The following is a 17,877-nucleotide window of genomic DNA, read 5'->3' on the forward strand; positions in this document are numbered from 1 at the left end:
GAAATGTGCACCGGGAGCTTCGTGGCGGGGGTCCAAAATCTCCTGTAGATGTTATATTTGTTTATGATAGCCATACCTATGACTTACATCACATGCAGTTTCATGGAACAATTAAGTTAGCCCTTTACCCTGATGCATGAGCCATTCTGATCCCAGAATTGAAAGACAAAAATGTTTTCAATCATTTCAGCAGCATCGCACTGATTAGCATGAACTCTTCTAATGGACCCAAATTTGACAGTAAACTGGCGACACATCATGACATGGTCTGGGGTTATGATACACCTAGGAAACAGATTTAACAAGTATAAAACTACTGTATCTGTAGGGGTCAAGTTTCAGGGATCCCTGGTTTAACATACACAAATAAACAAATACGTTTGCTAAAAGAAAAAAAAAATGTTCAAAAAAATGAATGACAGCCAAAGGAAAATATTCTACTTACACTCCACTAAATTGGTTTCAGAACTGGTCTATAGGTGTTTTTAAATGAAGTTTACATATTAAGATTTTACATGATCAGTTTAGAAAACACAGAGATGATGGTCACATGCATATCAATTAAAAATTTATGCTAAAAACAGTAATGTACAATCTGACTATGGGACAAATTAAAAAACTGTAATATTTATCAAATATAATGATTAATCATGAAAATGCCCATTAAGACATTAAGGAAGTGGGTGGTAGGACATCTGAGAACATATGGCAGACCTGCTATGGCTGCCAGATTATAAGATAAGGCCTTTTTAAATAAATACTTCTTACTTAGCAGATCTCAAGGATGCTCCACTGAACTGAGATCTGGTGACTTACTTACTTACTCGAATATTTAAGTAAATACGTAAATGTTTTTATTGATTCTTGGAAATGGGGGGCAAACACTAAACGTCTTTGAGAGAGGCTAGGATAGAGCTGGTAACATACAACTGTAAACAGCACTTTATCACTAACTCCTGACTCTGTGTGCACACGTGACCGTCGGCACAGGAAGGTTGTGTGTTGCTAGAAGGAGTCACTGACCTCAAGTGAGTTACTGCTGCGGGTTTGAAGGTTGTGAAACATCCACCAAATCATTTAACTTTGGTCGTTAGACGCAAAGTAAACTAATCAAATCAGTCAGAACTACACATCTCCCACTTTTCCTAATACTATCGAGCATTGAAGGAGTAAAGCCAGCCACACACTCACAGTTGTAGTAGAGAAATTTCCCTTTATTTGAAGTAAATAGAAAGAGATGCTCTTGGCCTGGTATCACAGATGCACTGCTAATTACACACAAGCACTTTTATGTAGTGTGACTGTACTCTACCACACAGTGCTTGGTGCAAGGTTCTAATTTTATATTCTTTTGGTCTTTTTTTCTGATATATTTGTTGTCCGGAGTGATTTGTGACAGAAGGACAGCAGCAACTTCACTACCAATAATTCTAGATGCTTTGAGTTGCTGACATGTGAAAGGCTGATCAGATATTTGGATTAATAAGCAGTTGAACAGTGCACCTAATAAAGTGACCAGTGTATACAGTCATTGGTGCTATGTTCTCAGATTGTATACATGTTCTTTGCTTGTTTCTGACACATACTGCACAGTTTCAAAAGTATCATATTACTTTTCACCATTTCAGCTTTTGTAAAGTCTCAAATAAATCCATCACGTCACAAAGTTGCAGTGAGTGGAAAAAAACATTTTGATTGTTTTAGTGTCTTTTGCACAGGCGAGTCTGTATAGTGAAAAATGCCCTAGCTTTTTTGAGAACAGAATGACATTCCTGCTGTGAGAATTGCATCAAAGCAATTGAGAAAAACTGTAAAAGCACTCCTCCTCCTCCTCATGAAGCAACTTTCTCCATGTTTTTCAGACACTCCACCCTTCCAAAGAAGTCCATTGTGTTACGAAACACAGACACTGTTGTGTGCAGCAGGGCCAGAGGAATGAAGTCCCAGTGACCTTCGACCTCTTAGGTCATGGTTGTTAAAAGCTGAACTCTTCCCCACTTTGGGATTCCTGTAAAAGCACACACAGTCCTCAATAATGCATAGCCTTACAGCATATCTTTCATCATGCCACTTGCTGTTTCAGTGTGAAGGATGTAAATATTTCAGGATGTAAAGTGATGTTCGGTCAACACGTAAGTTCTTTCCAATGACTCCGACATCCTGTGTATGTGCATTAACACGAGCATCTTCCTGCTTTCAAATGCTGAGGCCATAGAAGCTTTATTACACACAAAACAGGCCTGCAATCGCCCGTTAATGAATGCCATTACCCTGAGTCAATTCGCACTAATAACATGGATAAAGAGTCGGTCTCCTACACTACAGACAAATGGGAACATAGTCAGGGAGTTAAATAACGTTAGATCTTCCGATTTGCCTTGTCAGGTGCCGCATCTGTAATTAAGACAGTTTAATAATGAAATCAGAAGCTTGACTTTTCAGAAGGATGCTCTGCTGCTCTGTCCTTCAGTTAAATCAACTTGATTTCCAAGCTATCTATAGATACTTGCAGCTAAATTGGCAGATTACGACATATTTTAATATAAAATACTGCAAAAGGTATGAAATGTGATGCTTACTGTCGTAACCCCGAAGGTTTTGTGCATTAAAGCCTGCTCTGAGGGAGAACAACACCCCACCTATCCCTGAATCACTGGATGAGCTCAGATGGCCTCAGTCTGATACAAGGGCAACCAGTGACTCCTAACCAAAGATGGCGCCTCTTCTCAATCACTGGGGCTCCAGCTGATTTTCTCCAAGTCTTTGTCCCTTGTGCCAGTTCCTCCAGAGACTGTTTTCAGTGCCTACACCACCTCACAGAGTGCCTGTTTTATGTGCCAGATCGGACACCGAGGTACATGAGTCTACCTGTTTTTCCTTATCAGCCTCCAGACAAGTCAAGTGGCTCCTCCACTTCTGTCGTTGGCTTCCTGCACAGCTTCTAATGAGATTTTGTCTCCATGAGTGACCACATGTTCAATCTTCAGAGATCCCTCCGCTCTGTTTTGACTCTGTGCTGTTCCTCTCCACTCTTGGGTGACCCCCCCCCAAACACACCACCTATATTTTATCTGACCTCAAATTGCAGTTTTTGTTCTGTGACTGTTCTAATCGTCTTTACCGGACATGCGTCCATGTGTTTATCCACCTTTGTCTTTGTCTCATTCCCCAGTCAGCCTTACTTGACAATCAAATCCATAGAAAAGTAAAGACCTTCCCAGCAGAATGAGTTATAGTTTGCTTTTACTTTCAGAATGGCTGTAAACTTGATTTTATTACATAACCACAGACAAAGAAAATCACATGTATTAAACATATTTTTCATCTTTAAATTTAGCAGCCTGATTACAATGATTGTCAAATCATCAGGAAATTAACTGACAGCATTAAAATATGGACAGACTCCAAACTGGACTTATCTGGTTTTCATATGAGTCTTAATTCCCGAAGAGACTATCTGCCCTCAGCCACCACAGAAAGACAGTGAAAAGCCCACTTAAGCTGGGGCACCTTTAAAGTGCATGGAAAGTGCATCCATGTAAATATTGAACATGCTCACAGTTTGAATTTCACTGGTGGATCAATACTGAAGCAATCTGGGCCCTAATTTCATTTTCACTTGTGTTTTCGTCTTGGCAAATGCTGCTGCAGACTGGCAATAAAATCCAAAGATATTCAGGATTTAGAACAGTGCGGTGGCTTTCTGTGTTCTTAGATTTTACTTCTGATAATCGATATTTGTCCATCTAATTCTATGCTCATGCAGGCATTTTTCTGAAAGGCTGACCTGAAAGGACCGTTTTTGGTTGTGAAACTGTTAAAATCTGCAAACTAAAATCTGCATATTCTCCTTTTTCTGGCTTAACCTACTTCAGAATTAAAAAAAGAATAATTTTTTTGGTTTGTTTCTTTTACTTAAACCTTGAAATTACAATGATTAAAATTAAAGTTATTTAAATAGAGGTGAAAATGTCATCAAGAATCTCATCTTTAATTTAACTACAAAAATCTTTCACTCCCTATGTTTCCCACCTGTTGTAGCCCCACGTCCCACCAGTCAGCACTGTTTTAGAGCAACATTTTGAAATCGACTATCTTCTCTATTTTATTCCTAGAAGTAGATCATCTCCTGGACATGTACAAATATAGAGGAATGCGGGAGGAAAAGGATAAATATAAATTCTCCAGTTTCAAATACCAGGAGCTCAAATACTCAGTGTTGAGATCTAAATTTGACCAGAGGGCTGTACAATACTTTTCCCCCTTTTTTTTGTCAGACTCATGTATAAATCTCGCTGTTATCTGAGGAACTCTGTCTGTCAGACAACTAAAAATCAGTGCAGCGATACAAAAACAGGAATGTTTCAGTATCTTACCCTGACATCAGGCTCAGACCAGAGGAGGGCTGCTTCTCATGAGCTAAACTGAAATATATGGACAAAATTGTAAAAGACTGTTTTAATGTTGAGGTCAGCCAGTTTAGGACAGATAAGCTAGATGAAGAAATGCTGGCTTCACTGTCCTCATTGTCATTCATGCTTCTTTGTTTTACTTTTACTTTTTTTCTTGTATTTTTCAGCCTCGGGCTTCTTTCTGTGCTTTGTTTATCTTCTTGGTTTTTGTAACCTTGAACCCACATTTTGTGAGTAAAGCTCAAGTTTTAGCTTTTTAAAATCTGCCTTCTCAGTCACTGTCTTGGCTCAGCTTGTCTAAATAAATAAAGCAAATAAAACCTTACATTAACATGTCTCTGATATGAAAATAATCCATATTTACATTTTTTTAACTTATTCTGACTTGCATTCATTGTATTCCTGACCTTTAATTTGGAAACAGTCTTATTTACTTTGGTTTATTTGAGAATTTTTAGTGTACATTCGATGTTGATTTAGTGACTGTTGCATATAATGTATATTTTGTTACACCTGTAAAACACTTTGGTCAGCTGAGGTTGTTTTAAATATGCTGTAGCCATAACATTTGACTCTACTTGTCATTTTTATGTTTATATGTTTGTTATTTCTGAATCCTCATATGTCAGTGTTTTGCCATGTGGTGACATTTTATGTCCCATGAAGAGGGCGAACGATGTGATGCAGAGATGAAGTCATTTTGCACAAAAAAGTGCAAATTGGCTCCGAGCAAAACTAAGATGACAATATATTTAAAGCATCACTGTGCTAAAGTGCAGTCTTGCAGGACTGCTAGAACTGCCATAAGTGTTTAGTTTTTAGTCTAGACTAAAAAATATTCTGGATTTGAGACTCACTTTCACTGTCTTTAAGCTAAACGGTGCCCATTTAGAGGTCTCATGAGCTCCAGGCTCCTGATAAACAAAAATTATCCCTGTTGCTCTTGAAACAATCTTGACCTAAAAATTGAGGTGAGTGACTCAAGAACAACTTGACCCAGAGCGCCACAGCGTAAAACCGTTGAGTCCATTTTAACCAAGAGTTTATCAATAAGTCCCTCTCAAGAATCCGGTAAATAATGGATCAAAGACAAATGTTACTTAAGATTCGCATCCATCTGAGGGATTAGATCAGCAGGTCCAGACTTCAAACGGCAGAAAGAAATCAAGGGCTCGCTGACATGTTTTGAGGTTGGTTATTGATTGTTGATGGCTGCAGCTTAGGGGCATCGTGGGTCACTCTGACTGCAGACCTTCCAGCCGCTCTGGATCTCCAGTGAAAAGTGAAGCTTCTGGGCAGAGGTTGGCAGCGAGCAGCTTTTCCCTCAGCAGTGCTCAGCTGTTTGTTTTTCTTATTTTCATAAACCGAATCCATTTCGGTTATTAGGCCAAACGACGATTCATCACATCATAAGCAGAAACTTTGCTTCTTTAATTGCTCTGCCTTTTCCAGGTAAAGGGTCAGTTGGCTCAGCATTGACTCCCATCATACCTTGCTCTCATTCTGTATAATGCACTTCAGGGGGAACAGCATCGTTGATCATTTCCTTGTCAATAAAGTTGTTAAACATATCAAAGCATGCTTTATTGATTGGTTTTATTCTTAAGTTAATGCACTTCAGAGTTTAAACTTGGATGCTCTTCCCTGTTTAACACACAGGTAAACATTATGTCAGCACTCTTTGCCTTAAAGGCCTTTGCTTTACTGTGGTGATAAGTAACCATAAATGAATTTTGATATCTTTCAAATGAAGGAAAAACCAATACAAGAAACAGTTTCCTACATGTTTTTTTTTTATTATTGTTATTTTTAGTCCACATTAGTGCTTTTCACAGTGTCCAGGTCTATCAAACCAGTTCTAATTGGTCTTTTGAGTATATTTGTTCCACAGTTACAGTGTCCTCTAATATTAAACATCTGACTCAGAAAATTATGTTCAAGCAAATGAGTCAACACCAGCTTTCAGTGCATCATGCTCAGAGTGCTGGAGAAGCTCCAGGCAGCTTTCCTAATGACATTTTGCCATCCATGGAGATTTGATGACTCATTAATGACTTAAACCTGAATAAATGAATGGAGAATCATGATGAATGCAGGTATCTCCATTAAAAACACATTAAACCAAAAAAACTTGTTTTGTGAGCTGGCAGAGAACATTTAGGGGGCTGATGAAACATTTCAGCCTGGATAGGAGTCCTCCATGATGACAGTGCCCACATCTACACCATGGGTCACTGACTGATTTGACAGCACTAACAGTTAGCGGATATCAACCCAATGGATGAAAGTTCAGTCAGGAAAACAGCTTTCTGTTTCTTTTCGGGCTCTTTCAGCTGACTGGGAAGTTAGAAATGGCATCCCGTCACCTGCAAACTTTTAAAAATGCTTCTTTTCTTTCTCCTGCGAACTGTCAATTCAGTGTCACATCAATGCACACCATTCACTTTACCATCATTTTAATCAGAAGCAGCATCCATGTGGTTTTCAGTTGAACTCACCAGAACTCAAACTCTACATCACATCCATATAGATCAGCTTTTCACACTTTTCCCAAAACCAGTCTAGTAAAATGCCTTTACGGCCTTTGTAGTGAGTGTCCCAGCAATGAATGCTGTCACAACAACATCACTTGTGGAGGATCCTTGGTGGGACACTTTATTATTTTTTTTCTTTCATTAGTCACTTGTGTAATTAGAAAATATTCTCAGTTGCACGCTTTCTTTTGATTAGATGACGCCACGCTTTTGCCTCTGTGTTATAAATTAAGATAGAACTTAAATACTGGAGACTAAACAGACACTGTAGCTTGGCTCTTTTCTGGGTTAAAACATCTGTTAACACCTCTCGCAAATGTATTCTGTATACAAACAGAAACTTTAATGGAAGAAGTGTATTTTGTGCATCTTCCTACACTCACTCACACTTTTTAGTTTCTGTACAGATGCAACAAATGACACACAAAAAGCAAATTCTTGGATTTAGTTTCCAGTCTATGTGCCATTTTAACTTCACTTCACGGGTCTTTGTATTTCAAAAGTAAATTAAAAATAAATTTCCTCAAATTATTAGGCCTTTGTTTAAAATGTTTAGTTTAATCTTTAAAAATTGTGCCATAAAATGTATTTTAAGATGATGAGTTTAGGTGAAGAACAGGGGTCACCCATCTGACAGGGCGACCTCTGCAGCTGCCTCTGCACAAAATCCTATTTTAACAGCAAATATGCTTCCAACCTTTTGTTTGAATATTTGGAAATTCAAAAAAGCATCCTGAGGCTTCAAACTGAGCTTTAAATCATGTTTGTTTACCCGCTCAGCAATTAAATTACGTGTTACTAGAGAAGATGTTTTCTTACATTGTTTAGAATTTGTCCGAGAACTGAAAACATTTCGGTAAAATTAATTTTCCTGCCTGCAAGCACAAACAGCGCAGGCCTGTTTTTGTGGTTAACTGGATTAGACTGGAGTGGTTATACTGCACCGGTAGGCGTCGCTGTTTCTCTCCGATAAACAGTTGGACCTGAAGAGATCAGGTCATAATGAAAAGTCTCCCCCCTGAAATTCATAAAATCTTCCTCGACGTGGCCGTGGTTATCTGGTGTTTATTACTTTAAAAATGGTGATTAAATAGCAAAATATGCACTAATATAATTAAATTATAGAATTAATAAAAGGCTGCGTGTGTTTCACGTTATCGTTTCATTCTTGTGGTATTTTCATCCATCTCCGCGTCCCACCTCTTGCTTCCAATTATCGCAGGGGGCTGGATCAGCTACCAATGGCGCACTTCTGATTGGCTGAACACGACGCCAATCTCAGGCTTGTCCCGTAGCCTCCTGTTGGCGAACACAATCCGGACCAGAAGTCAGAAAGTCAAATTTCACCACGGGGGCTAAGGAAGAAGGGTAGCGTTATCCGGTTATACTTTGGTCTTCTTTCATTCCTCCTCTGTTAAGAAGTATACACAGACTATGTAATCCGTTAAGGATTAAAGTGGTTTAGCATTGAAAGGGGTTTAATTGGACTTGAGGACTTGTTGGCTCCTTTGTCCGGCTTTTTTACGCGCCGTGCCAGCGCAGCTGTTTGCGCACCTGAGTCCGCTGCTCAGCTTGTGCAGCGTCAACATGACTTTACAGCATTTGAGCCACTAAACTATCATGGTGATACTATTTTCTGGCGACGGAGCTGATGAGGCGAACCTTGGTGAATGCGCAGTGTTTCACTGTGGAATAACCAGAGTCCAGGTGTCACCAGCGGAGAGCCGATGTGGCCGTCTGGAGCAGCCAGCTGGGATTTGACAGAGCGCAGGAGTTTGGGATGCAAGAGAACCCTTAGAGAGACAGTTCTCGGCTTCTTTTACCTGGATTCAACACGGCCTGCCCCGAGCCATGGCCTCTGAAGTAGTGTGCGGGTTGGTCTTCAGGTTACTGCTCCCAGTATGTCTTGCAGCTGGTGAGTTTTCTCTCTAATACCCAATTTTTACATCTTTGTTGGCCTTTTGTGTTATTGGCTATGGTAAGTAAGGATGTGTAATTAAACTAATAATATCTATAAAGCTTATTTACTGATCCCACCCTGTGCTGTGCTTGTACCTTTAAATTTAATGTTAATTAATAACTGTACTCTAGTCTGCGTTGTCTCGGCTCCCTACACTGATATAAATCAGTTGTGACATTAATTCAAAGCCTCATATATATTAGAGCGCAGTTCCAGTATATTTGTTCAGGACATTGAGAGCAGCTTTCATATTTATGTTTGTGGGAAAATGTCATTGATTTTTTTTATATGATTTGTGATTGACCTCACAGTGATGGAGGTCACAGATCACCTTTCATCACTGCCGAGGTCTTTTCCTCTAAAAGTGAATCCAAACGAAAAACGACAGACTGCACAGAGTCATGCACCAGCTATTAAACACAGATTACAAAGCAGAGCCGTCATTTACCAGCAATGTCCTCCACCTGTCACCTTTTATTGGAGGTAATGAAGGAAACACAGCCGGCAGCAGTGACTGCAGAGTCACACCAAAGGCATGGTGTCTGTGTTTCAGGTACAAAAGTCTGATGGTGAAAATGAACTGATGTGAATTAAATGGTGTATGTTTATTTATATCTAAATACAGAATCACAGCATCAAAGTTTTAGTTTATTATTTCCTTTCAATCGGATTTTTTTCGTGTCTGGAAATGAAACATGTATTGCAACACTAAATACACAGACTTTGCATTATTGGTAATTCGTATCTTTGGTTTTCACTGTGGTTTCGGAGTTTTCCTTTAATATTAGTGAATCATCAGTGTTGTAATTGAACTGTTTGGCGGCTGACAGTGTGATTGTTATTCATTATCATTTACATTTCGATGACAGTGTTTGAGCTGCACGTCTTCAGCTGTTCCACATTCCTCAGAGTTGTAGTCAGCTGTGCTTCCTCGTTTTGTTGTTTACTGAATTTGTTACTTTGTTGAGAAAAGTGTTCTGTTCCAAGGAAGAAGCTGTGGCCGTGTTGATTCACTCCTTTGCTATGCAGATGTGGACGATGATTCATGCCGTCAAACTTTGGAGTTTTTTATTTTGTGACTTTTTGCAGGACTAATCTGCCTAGAAAAGCTGATGAATTTCACTGAAGGTGACACATTGTTCGATGGTTATTTGCATTTTGTGGAGAAGATTTGGAGGCATAGTCTCACCTTGGATGCAGACTCCTTGAATTAAATGCACTTTACTTTGCGTTTTCAGTTGTAATCCTGTGGTAGGCCACAAGCGAAAAGTGATTAGTGTCTAACTGCCTTTGAGGTTCCAATGTGGTGTCTGTGTAAGACTTATGAGGGCGGGGTACTTTTAAAGCTAACAGCATGCTTTCTATAGATAAGCCCCACTCAGTACCACTATAATGCATCATTTGACAGCCTGATGCCCCTTTTATTTCCAAAAGCAATCGTGAGTCCATGCATTGTCTCCATTAATTCGTGGAAAGTCGTTTTAACAGTATGAATTAATAATGCGGTTCTGAGGGAGAGAATATTTGCCTTCCCTTTTATCGTAAACATACCTTTAATATTTTATGTTTTTTCAAAGTGCAAATGAGCGTTCGCTACGCCTGTACACATCATTAACTGTCAGGATGGAGGAAATGTAAAGTGGAAAGAAGGGAACATATAGAAACAGACAGCATCAGCGATGACAGATGCTGTTTTTGGTCATCAGAGTCACCTGATCAGCTGATTTTCTTTCCTTTTTGAGAACTAAAGCCCTTGCCATAAATAAGCCATGAAACCAAATGCTATCAGCAGACAGACAGTATTGGTTTTTGTCTTTGGGATATAAAATATAAAAGTAAATTTTCTGGCTTCTCACTGCCAAATAAACTGAGAGGAAGTGAACTGCACCGCAGCAGATGTTATCTTACCCCAAACACCTACATAACAGTCGCACTATATGTTTAGTTGTGCGTTATATGCAGAGACTGATACTTTTCTCATGTCCTAGTGAAAGACTTGCCTACTGACGTTGAATAGTCTGTGTTTCCTGTTGGCCATCTGACAGCACCTCTATTGAATCCGGCAGAACTGCTGGGCCCATGTGTACACAATCCCCTAAACCACCACCACCACCACACACACACACACACACACACACACATACACAAACAAACACACACATCTGCACACAGCTCGAGTTTTGCTGATCAAACAGGCTGCTGTTTATGTGTTTACTGGCAGAGTTTGGAGTGCGGACTTAATTGTGAGCACGCACTTTTCCAAATGTCTGATCTGATATCGAACCTGCGGTGTGACCGTAAAGAGGGAGCAGCTAGTCAGCTGGGTTGTGCAGTTTGCAGATGCTGCAGTGGCCATCGCTAGAACACAATGCTTTAGGTGGTATTTTGATATGAAGATGCTCTGCTGTTTCATCAGATATGTTGACTAAGAATCTTTGACAAGGTGGCAAAAAGTGTTCTGTTTAGGCTAAACATCAATTTCAAAACTATAATATTCTTAAAAATAAAATGTTTAGTTAGAAGATTGCCCAAATAAGGTGAAATCCCAGATACAGAGCAAATTCTTTGTGGAAAGCAAAGACAGATTAATGCTTTCTCTCATGGGTAAAAACAGGCTGGAGAGAATTAAGCAATAATTTTATTATTATCAGAAACCATTAAAGAGAAAGGAATCAGACATCAGGCAAATTCTTCTGCAATTGAACTCGGCACGATAGTTCAGTGTATGAATGTTTGAGTTTAAAATAGTTTTTAAATTGATCACCCAAATAAAAAATATCAGATGTGATAGAAAAAAAAGCTGACTGCATGAAGTTCAGATGTTCTTGGTGCTTTGCTCAAAGTCTGAAGCAGTTAAATTTATATTAAAAGAGGGCAGCAATACGCAGGTAAAACTCTAACATTGCAGCAACCTGTGTGTTTGTGTTCGTCCAGTCACTTAAATCATTTTTAAATGACAAAACCTTCTCTGCTTCTCATATGAGAATATCTGACACTAAACTAAACAGATGATATCCTTATTTTCTCTGATAGTAAATGGAACATATTTGGGTTTGAGCTGAGAAAAAAAGAATCCCTCTACAGTAAAGTTATCACTTTAAACTGTTAAAGCTTTGACCCATCACAATTTGCCAACAGGTCAAACAAATAGTGAAGGAAATAAAATGTTGTTTAATAATAAAGATCGCTGTTAGTTTGAAGCCCAGATTAATCGTTTGTTCTCTGAACATATTTTATCTGGAAAGTAGTACAAGGACATTGTGGATATCTTTCATGGTATCATAATAGACACAAGTTCTTAGTTTCATGCTCAGATGAAAACAGCTGATGTGGTATCTCGTTCATGACTTTCTTCTGAACGGTTTCATTTTACTCCTTTATCTCCCAGTGCTTGGCTTCGCTTGGCACTGCGCAGTCTTATCTCCTGCCACGTTTCATCATTTATGAGGCCTAAAACTGTGAAATTAGTTGGTTGCAAAATTCTGGTTTGGCTCGCCTGTGTCTAGGCTTTGTGTGTTTGTAATAGTAGGTTTAACTGGAAGAGACAAAAGCCCGATTCAACCGTGAATGGGGATTTTTGCAGTAACCGGTTTATCTTAAAAGAAGGGCAGTTTATTTTCATTCCCTGTGTTAAAATCTTCTGATGGTGAGTCATGCAGCAAAGGCAAATGGTCAGGAAGGCTGCGGTCAAGTGTCTGCAGGCTAGCAGTGGGAGCAGAGCCATATAGATACATTTGGATTATCTGTACATCAAATATGGTTAGAGACCAATTTAGACTTAAAGCTCAGAGCAGACGATTAATGGGGTTAGCATGAAAATTTGCAGGTTTAGAAAGTGTTTAATGCCACATTTAATGTGGATAAAAATTCAAGTGGGTGGATTAAAACAGTGTAAGATGAAAAATGATAGATTGTGAGTCATTCCCTCCTCAGTCACCTGAGAGGCTTAGGCTGAAAAACCCTCGCCTACTTGCTAAAAAGCTTTGAAAAAGAAAAGAAAAAAGATCAATAATGATAGTGCTCTATTTATGTCATTATATTTGTGATTTTGGCATGTGGCAGGCCAAGCATTCATGCGTACTTGAAACTAATCCCAGATGTTTGCAATTTGCCCAAAGATGACAGCCCCAACAACTTTTATTAACTTTTGTTAGTTTTCGCTGGTCTGCATCTGAGAACTGAGAAAACCTGAAGGTGCTCTTACTTCACAGCTTCAGCAAGGGAAAAGTCAGAGCCAAGTCAAATGTCGATGAATGGGTCCATTGAGCGTGCAAAGATAAATAAAAGCACCATTTTCAGCATTTAAATGTAATTTTTCAGTAGTTCAAGAGCAGTAGCTGCCGATGTCTGTGACTGAGACGATAACTCGTGCGGCCGACCAGGTTGTAAACTCTGAGCTTGTTGATATAACCGCAATGAGAAACTTAGGAGGTCAGACTGTGTGTCCACATTTTATACTAAGTCACTGTGTACTTTCTTCCCTGACTCCCTTCCCCTGACCTAAAAAGGTTCAACAAAATATAAGCAGCTATGCAGTTTATTACATTCGTTTTGCACAAACTAAGAAAAACTTGAAATATTAAGCAGATGTCACAGAGCAGAGTAACCGAGCAGCGAGTATACACATCTGGGAGTGTGAGTCACTTTATTTAGACAGCAGAGCTGCTTAAATAGTTAAAAAATGAACTTGTCAGTGCAGATGGTCAGCCTGCTTCAGGAAATGAGGAGCATCATGGATCAATACATCAATTAATGGTTTTTGGAAGTCATGTTTGCACTCAAGCTTTTTAAGACATCATGAAACCAAAAGGACCTTCTTCATGTGCCTGGATGGGGCGTGAGTATGTGTTTGTGTGTGTAATGCTGGGAAGGTGTTACATAAGCCAGTGTCATGTGTGGTTTTACATCCTAAATACTGAAACAGTGTTCTGAGGTTTGACTAAATTCATAGTGGAAGCGTGACTGCAGGTTGTATTTTTTATCGTAAATTAATTCATATTATTGTGAAAGGGAAAATGTGTAAGCCAGTGATAAACACCTTATTTCTTTGGTAGGTGAAAAATGGGGGAAAGCTGAATATTTGAGAAACTGCAACCAGTGAACGTTTCGCCAAAACAGTCGATTCATTTTCAGTAGTTGCCAAGTAATTACTGTTGAAGCGCTAAAGGGCTAAAAAGTAGCTAACAGCTTCACATTTATTTGTTTTACTGACACAATAAACTGAACAAAAGCCAGCCCTGGTCTTTCATTCTGTCCTGATGTAAACTTTTGTTAAAAGATAAATGACATGAAATTGGAGCTGGAATAAAAAAAAAAAAAAACTGTAATAATTTTACAGCAGAATTAATTAACCTTCATTTTGTGTTTTGGTTAAAAATCAAACACTGTACTTTCAGACTTTTGTCATGGGATTACACACTCTTCATGCTCCAGCCACATGGCTGTGATTCATTTAAAGTTTTGGCAACCAGACGTTATTTTCCTGTTTTGAAATCTCTGAGGTACATCGAGTATTTTAAGGGCATCTGGTGCATGACGCTCGCCGCACTGCTGCAAAACATTCAAAGATTTCATTTTGTAGAGTTTAATCCTAAAAAATGATCTGGTTTCAATAACGTCCCTGCAAAACTCTGAAATCTGCACATGTGATATGAAGCTGCGCTTAGTGAGGCATTTTACGGCATGGAGGCAGATATAACCGCAGGCTGCTCAGTCAGCTAATTGTCCCTCTTCACATCCGAGGACTATCAGGTCTTTACTGTTCTTCAAAACAAACGGCAGTTCATTGACTGACTTAAGCACAGGCTGGTTTAGTGATGCGGGCCAGATGAACAGATAATGAGGTTTGTGAGTGTGAAGTTTAGTTAGAGGAATGTTTGATGTTTTACTACTTTGAGCCAGCAGGAACATTTTAATGATTTTCACCACATGTTTGTCTCAAGTATCTGTTCAGTGACGATCTGACTGCTGCCAGTGTCTGCACGTTATTTACTCCTACACATTATGTAATGCAAACGAAGCTGTAAACACATTACTGAGCTGGTCAATTTTCTGTCTTTGTCTCTGCAGCTTGCCTGTTCAGGTACAATGTCCTGTCCTTCGTCTACCTCATCTATCTCCTGCTTATTCCACTCTTCCCAGAGCCTACAAGCACAACAATGCAAGGTAAGCTCTACAGTGCCCCTCTGAAGCTGTGTAGTTTCAGTGGCTTTGCCATCACCCTAAGAATCTTGACTGTTTCCCAGAGTTTGAATTGACTTGTTGTTCTCTATAATACAAACCAGCCCTTCTGCAGGAGAGTTGAATTTCCTTAAGATGAGCATGGATTTGGCACATAGCTCAGTCCATGAAAGGTAATATTGGTTAGCGCAGGCATGAGTCCATCTGTAATAATAAAAATGATCTGCAACCGGCCAGCTCTGAGATAGAAAGATGTGATCCATTAGGACCACATCTAAGGAGCTCTTCATGAAAATTGCCATTTTAGGCTCAGGTTTAGTTTATTTGCTCATATAATACCCATATAAATGATACAAAACTAAATACATGAGTTGTTCTGTCGAGAAGACAAACACAAAAGAGCTTGTAAAATATCTCTTAGAGAAGAAAAGAAAAAGAAACTTGGGATGAGGACTGGTTTTGACAATGGCTAACCATTTTATTTGAAGAACAGAAACTGAGAAGTTTCTCTCCCCAGGCCATAACATCACAATCTGCGTGCGTCTGTGATGTTCATTAATTCATCCGATTTGAAGGTGGAGGTGACCTTTAACCTTTCTGGTGTTTTGGTTTAGATAAAAATGCAGGAAGTTTACAGCCGGTAAACAAGCTTCCATATGACAGCTGACAGCTATTTAGAATCCATTCATCCTCTGAAGAAATATGAATCACGGTGGACCTCTGCGGTTTATGAGAAGTGACTGAGGTGACTGTTCTCCTTACGGGTGATGAATGTGGGATTTAAGCCTCGCTTTTATGCACTTCATCCACCACAAAACACTAAACAGCACACCTCCCAGACCTCTAATAATATAGGCTTCTGCAGGAGACCACATGTAGTGTTTAATAATACATAAACCTATTTTGTCTGAGGGAGCGACGTCCAGTCCGAGATTCGTCTCTGCTCGTCTCCAGCTGAAATAACAATCAGGAAGTAAAGGAGGAAGAGAAAGAGAGGAGGTGCGGGAGAGGAGAAAGTGGACCACTTACAGTCTCATCAATAGTTAAAGAGACTTCTAGTAAAGCTGAACGCTCATGAAGCTGATAGCTGCTGATTTCAAGAGTCGTTCAACAGTCATGACAGGATATACATTAAGGATAATAATAATGATATTTAAAAAATAATATATCGATAATGTGTCAACAATACTCACAATAATGCTGTTACTATTTGTGTAACTGATTTTTTTTGTCTAGCTTTTGCAAACACTGGCCAAAGTAAAATTGCCCCCAAAAATCACATAAACACTGTTATAGGTGAATTAGACTGACGGACATTATTGTTGTTACGTTTTTATTTTCCTGCCTTAATGGGTGTTTTAATATCTATATTCTATATAAATATTCTTAAACTGCATGCTTCAAAAAACAAAAAAATATACAAAGTATTCCTGTTACTAATAAGGCTGAAATTAAGATTTAATTTTACATCTGATTATTCACATTTAATGTCTAAACAACTCACTTTTGTCAAAAGTACCAAACCCAAAAGACTAATCTTCACCCAGGTAATTTCCCAATTGAGGGATGGAACTGGCCAGTTCATTAGGTACAACTCACCAAGTGCTCATTAACACAAATCTGATTAGCCAGTCACATGGCAGCAACCCGGAGAGGATGCATTTTGCACGTGCTCACCAAAATTATACAATAAAAGCTTGGAAAACTGTTGCCTTGTCTGATGAGTCAGTCTTTCTGCTTCGACCGTCAGAATTTGGTGTGAACACCATTAAAGCGTTGCTCCACCCTGCCTCGTATCAGCAGTTCAGGCTGCTGCTGGTGGTGTAATGGTGCGGGGAGTATTTTCTTGGCGCGCAGTACCAACTGAGGATCATTTAAGCTGGAGAATTGTTGCTGCCATTGGTTAACTTCTCAAATTCAGATTTTATGAACTTCAGAACATATTCAACAGGTTTAGAGTGCAAACAACTTCACTCTGGTATAAAAAAAAATACTAATAATAAGCACTGAAAAAGAAATAAATACTAGAATAAATGTAAATGTATTTTATTGTTGTTTGATTTGATTATTAACAATAATTGGTATGTTTTCTTTTCTTATAATCAATCAATGTTAATTATTTCTGCAGTCCTGAGCAGTAAGTTCGAGTTTCCCTAGAGAGGCATTTCCAGGCATAATTACCAGCTGCTAAAAAATCTGTCGCTTATAAAAAGCTCTTATATAACTTAAAATAAAAAAGTCTTCAGACCCATTGAAACAATTCAGTTTTTCTTACTTTGTAGTAGAAATTTTTTGTAGCTGCAAACTAAAAGAACCAATCCACAAAAACGTATAGATGTCACAACGTCACACCTATGTGACAAGGGGCGATGACGTGCTGATTAAAAGGTCATTCAAACTACTATTAAAAAATGTTGGTAGGCCGCCACCCTGACAAAATGCCAGTTCTTTTGTTTACCCTTAAAGGAAAGTGGATTAAATTTTTAGTAGCTTATGTTTATGTGACCTTTCACCGCGCATTGTCAGAGTATCCAAAACAGGAGAGGAGTGAAGTCATCGGCGTCAGAAAGTAGGAGATATCCTTCCAGTGCAACCTGCCAGGACATGCGTCCCATCTGTCTGCCTCAGCTGTCTGTCATCAGGGAGGGGGCTGCAGGCTGACAGGCTCACTATGAGGAAGTTATGGCAGGAGGACTTTAATAACAGGATAATATACAGTGTACAAAACAGCTGGAACAATTACGATGTTGTCATTGCACAAACAGCTGATTGTAGGTAGATATTGTTTAGA

The 17,877-nt window shown here is 39.0% G+C and overlaps 1 protein-coding gene across 1 annotated transcript in view; it reads left to right on the forward strand.

The window, feature by feature from the left end:
• Positions 1 to 8,287: 8,287 nt before the first annotated feature.
• The window catches only part of piezo2b (piezo-type mechanosensitive ion channel component 2b), an 89,445-nt gene continuing 79,855 nt past the window's right edge, over positions 8,288 to 17,877 (forward strand). The window contains exons 1-2 of the mRNA XM_085438378.1: positions 8,288 to 8,861; positions 14,976 to 15,071. Coding sequence (XP_085294504.1) covers positions 8,798 to 8,861; positions 14,976 to 15,071 — 160 coding nt within the window. The 5' untranslated portion in view covers positions 8,288 to 8,797. The remainder of the gene's footprint in view (positions 8,862 to 14,975; positions 15,072 to 17,877) is intronic.

This window comes from Copadichromis virginalis, linkage group LG18, assembly GCF_057382275.1.
Source record: "Copadichromis virginalis isolate Kocher_CV1m ecotype Utaka linkage group LG18, C_Virginalis_male_GT1.1, whole genome shotgun sequence".
Classification (NCBI taxonomy): Eukaryota; Metazoa; Chordata; class Actinopteri; order Cichliformes; family Cichlidae; genus Copadichromis; species Copadichromis virginalis.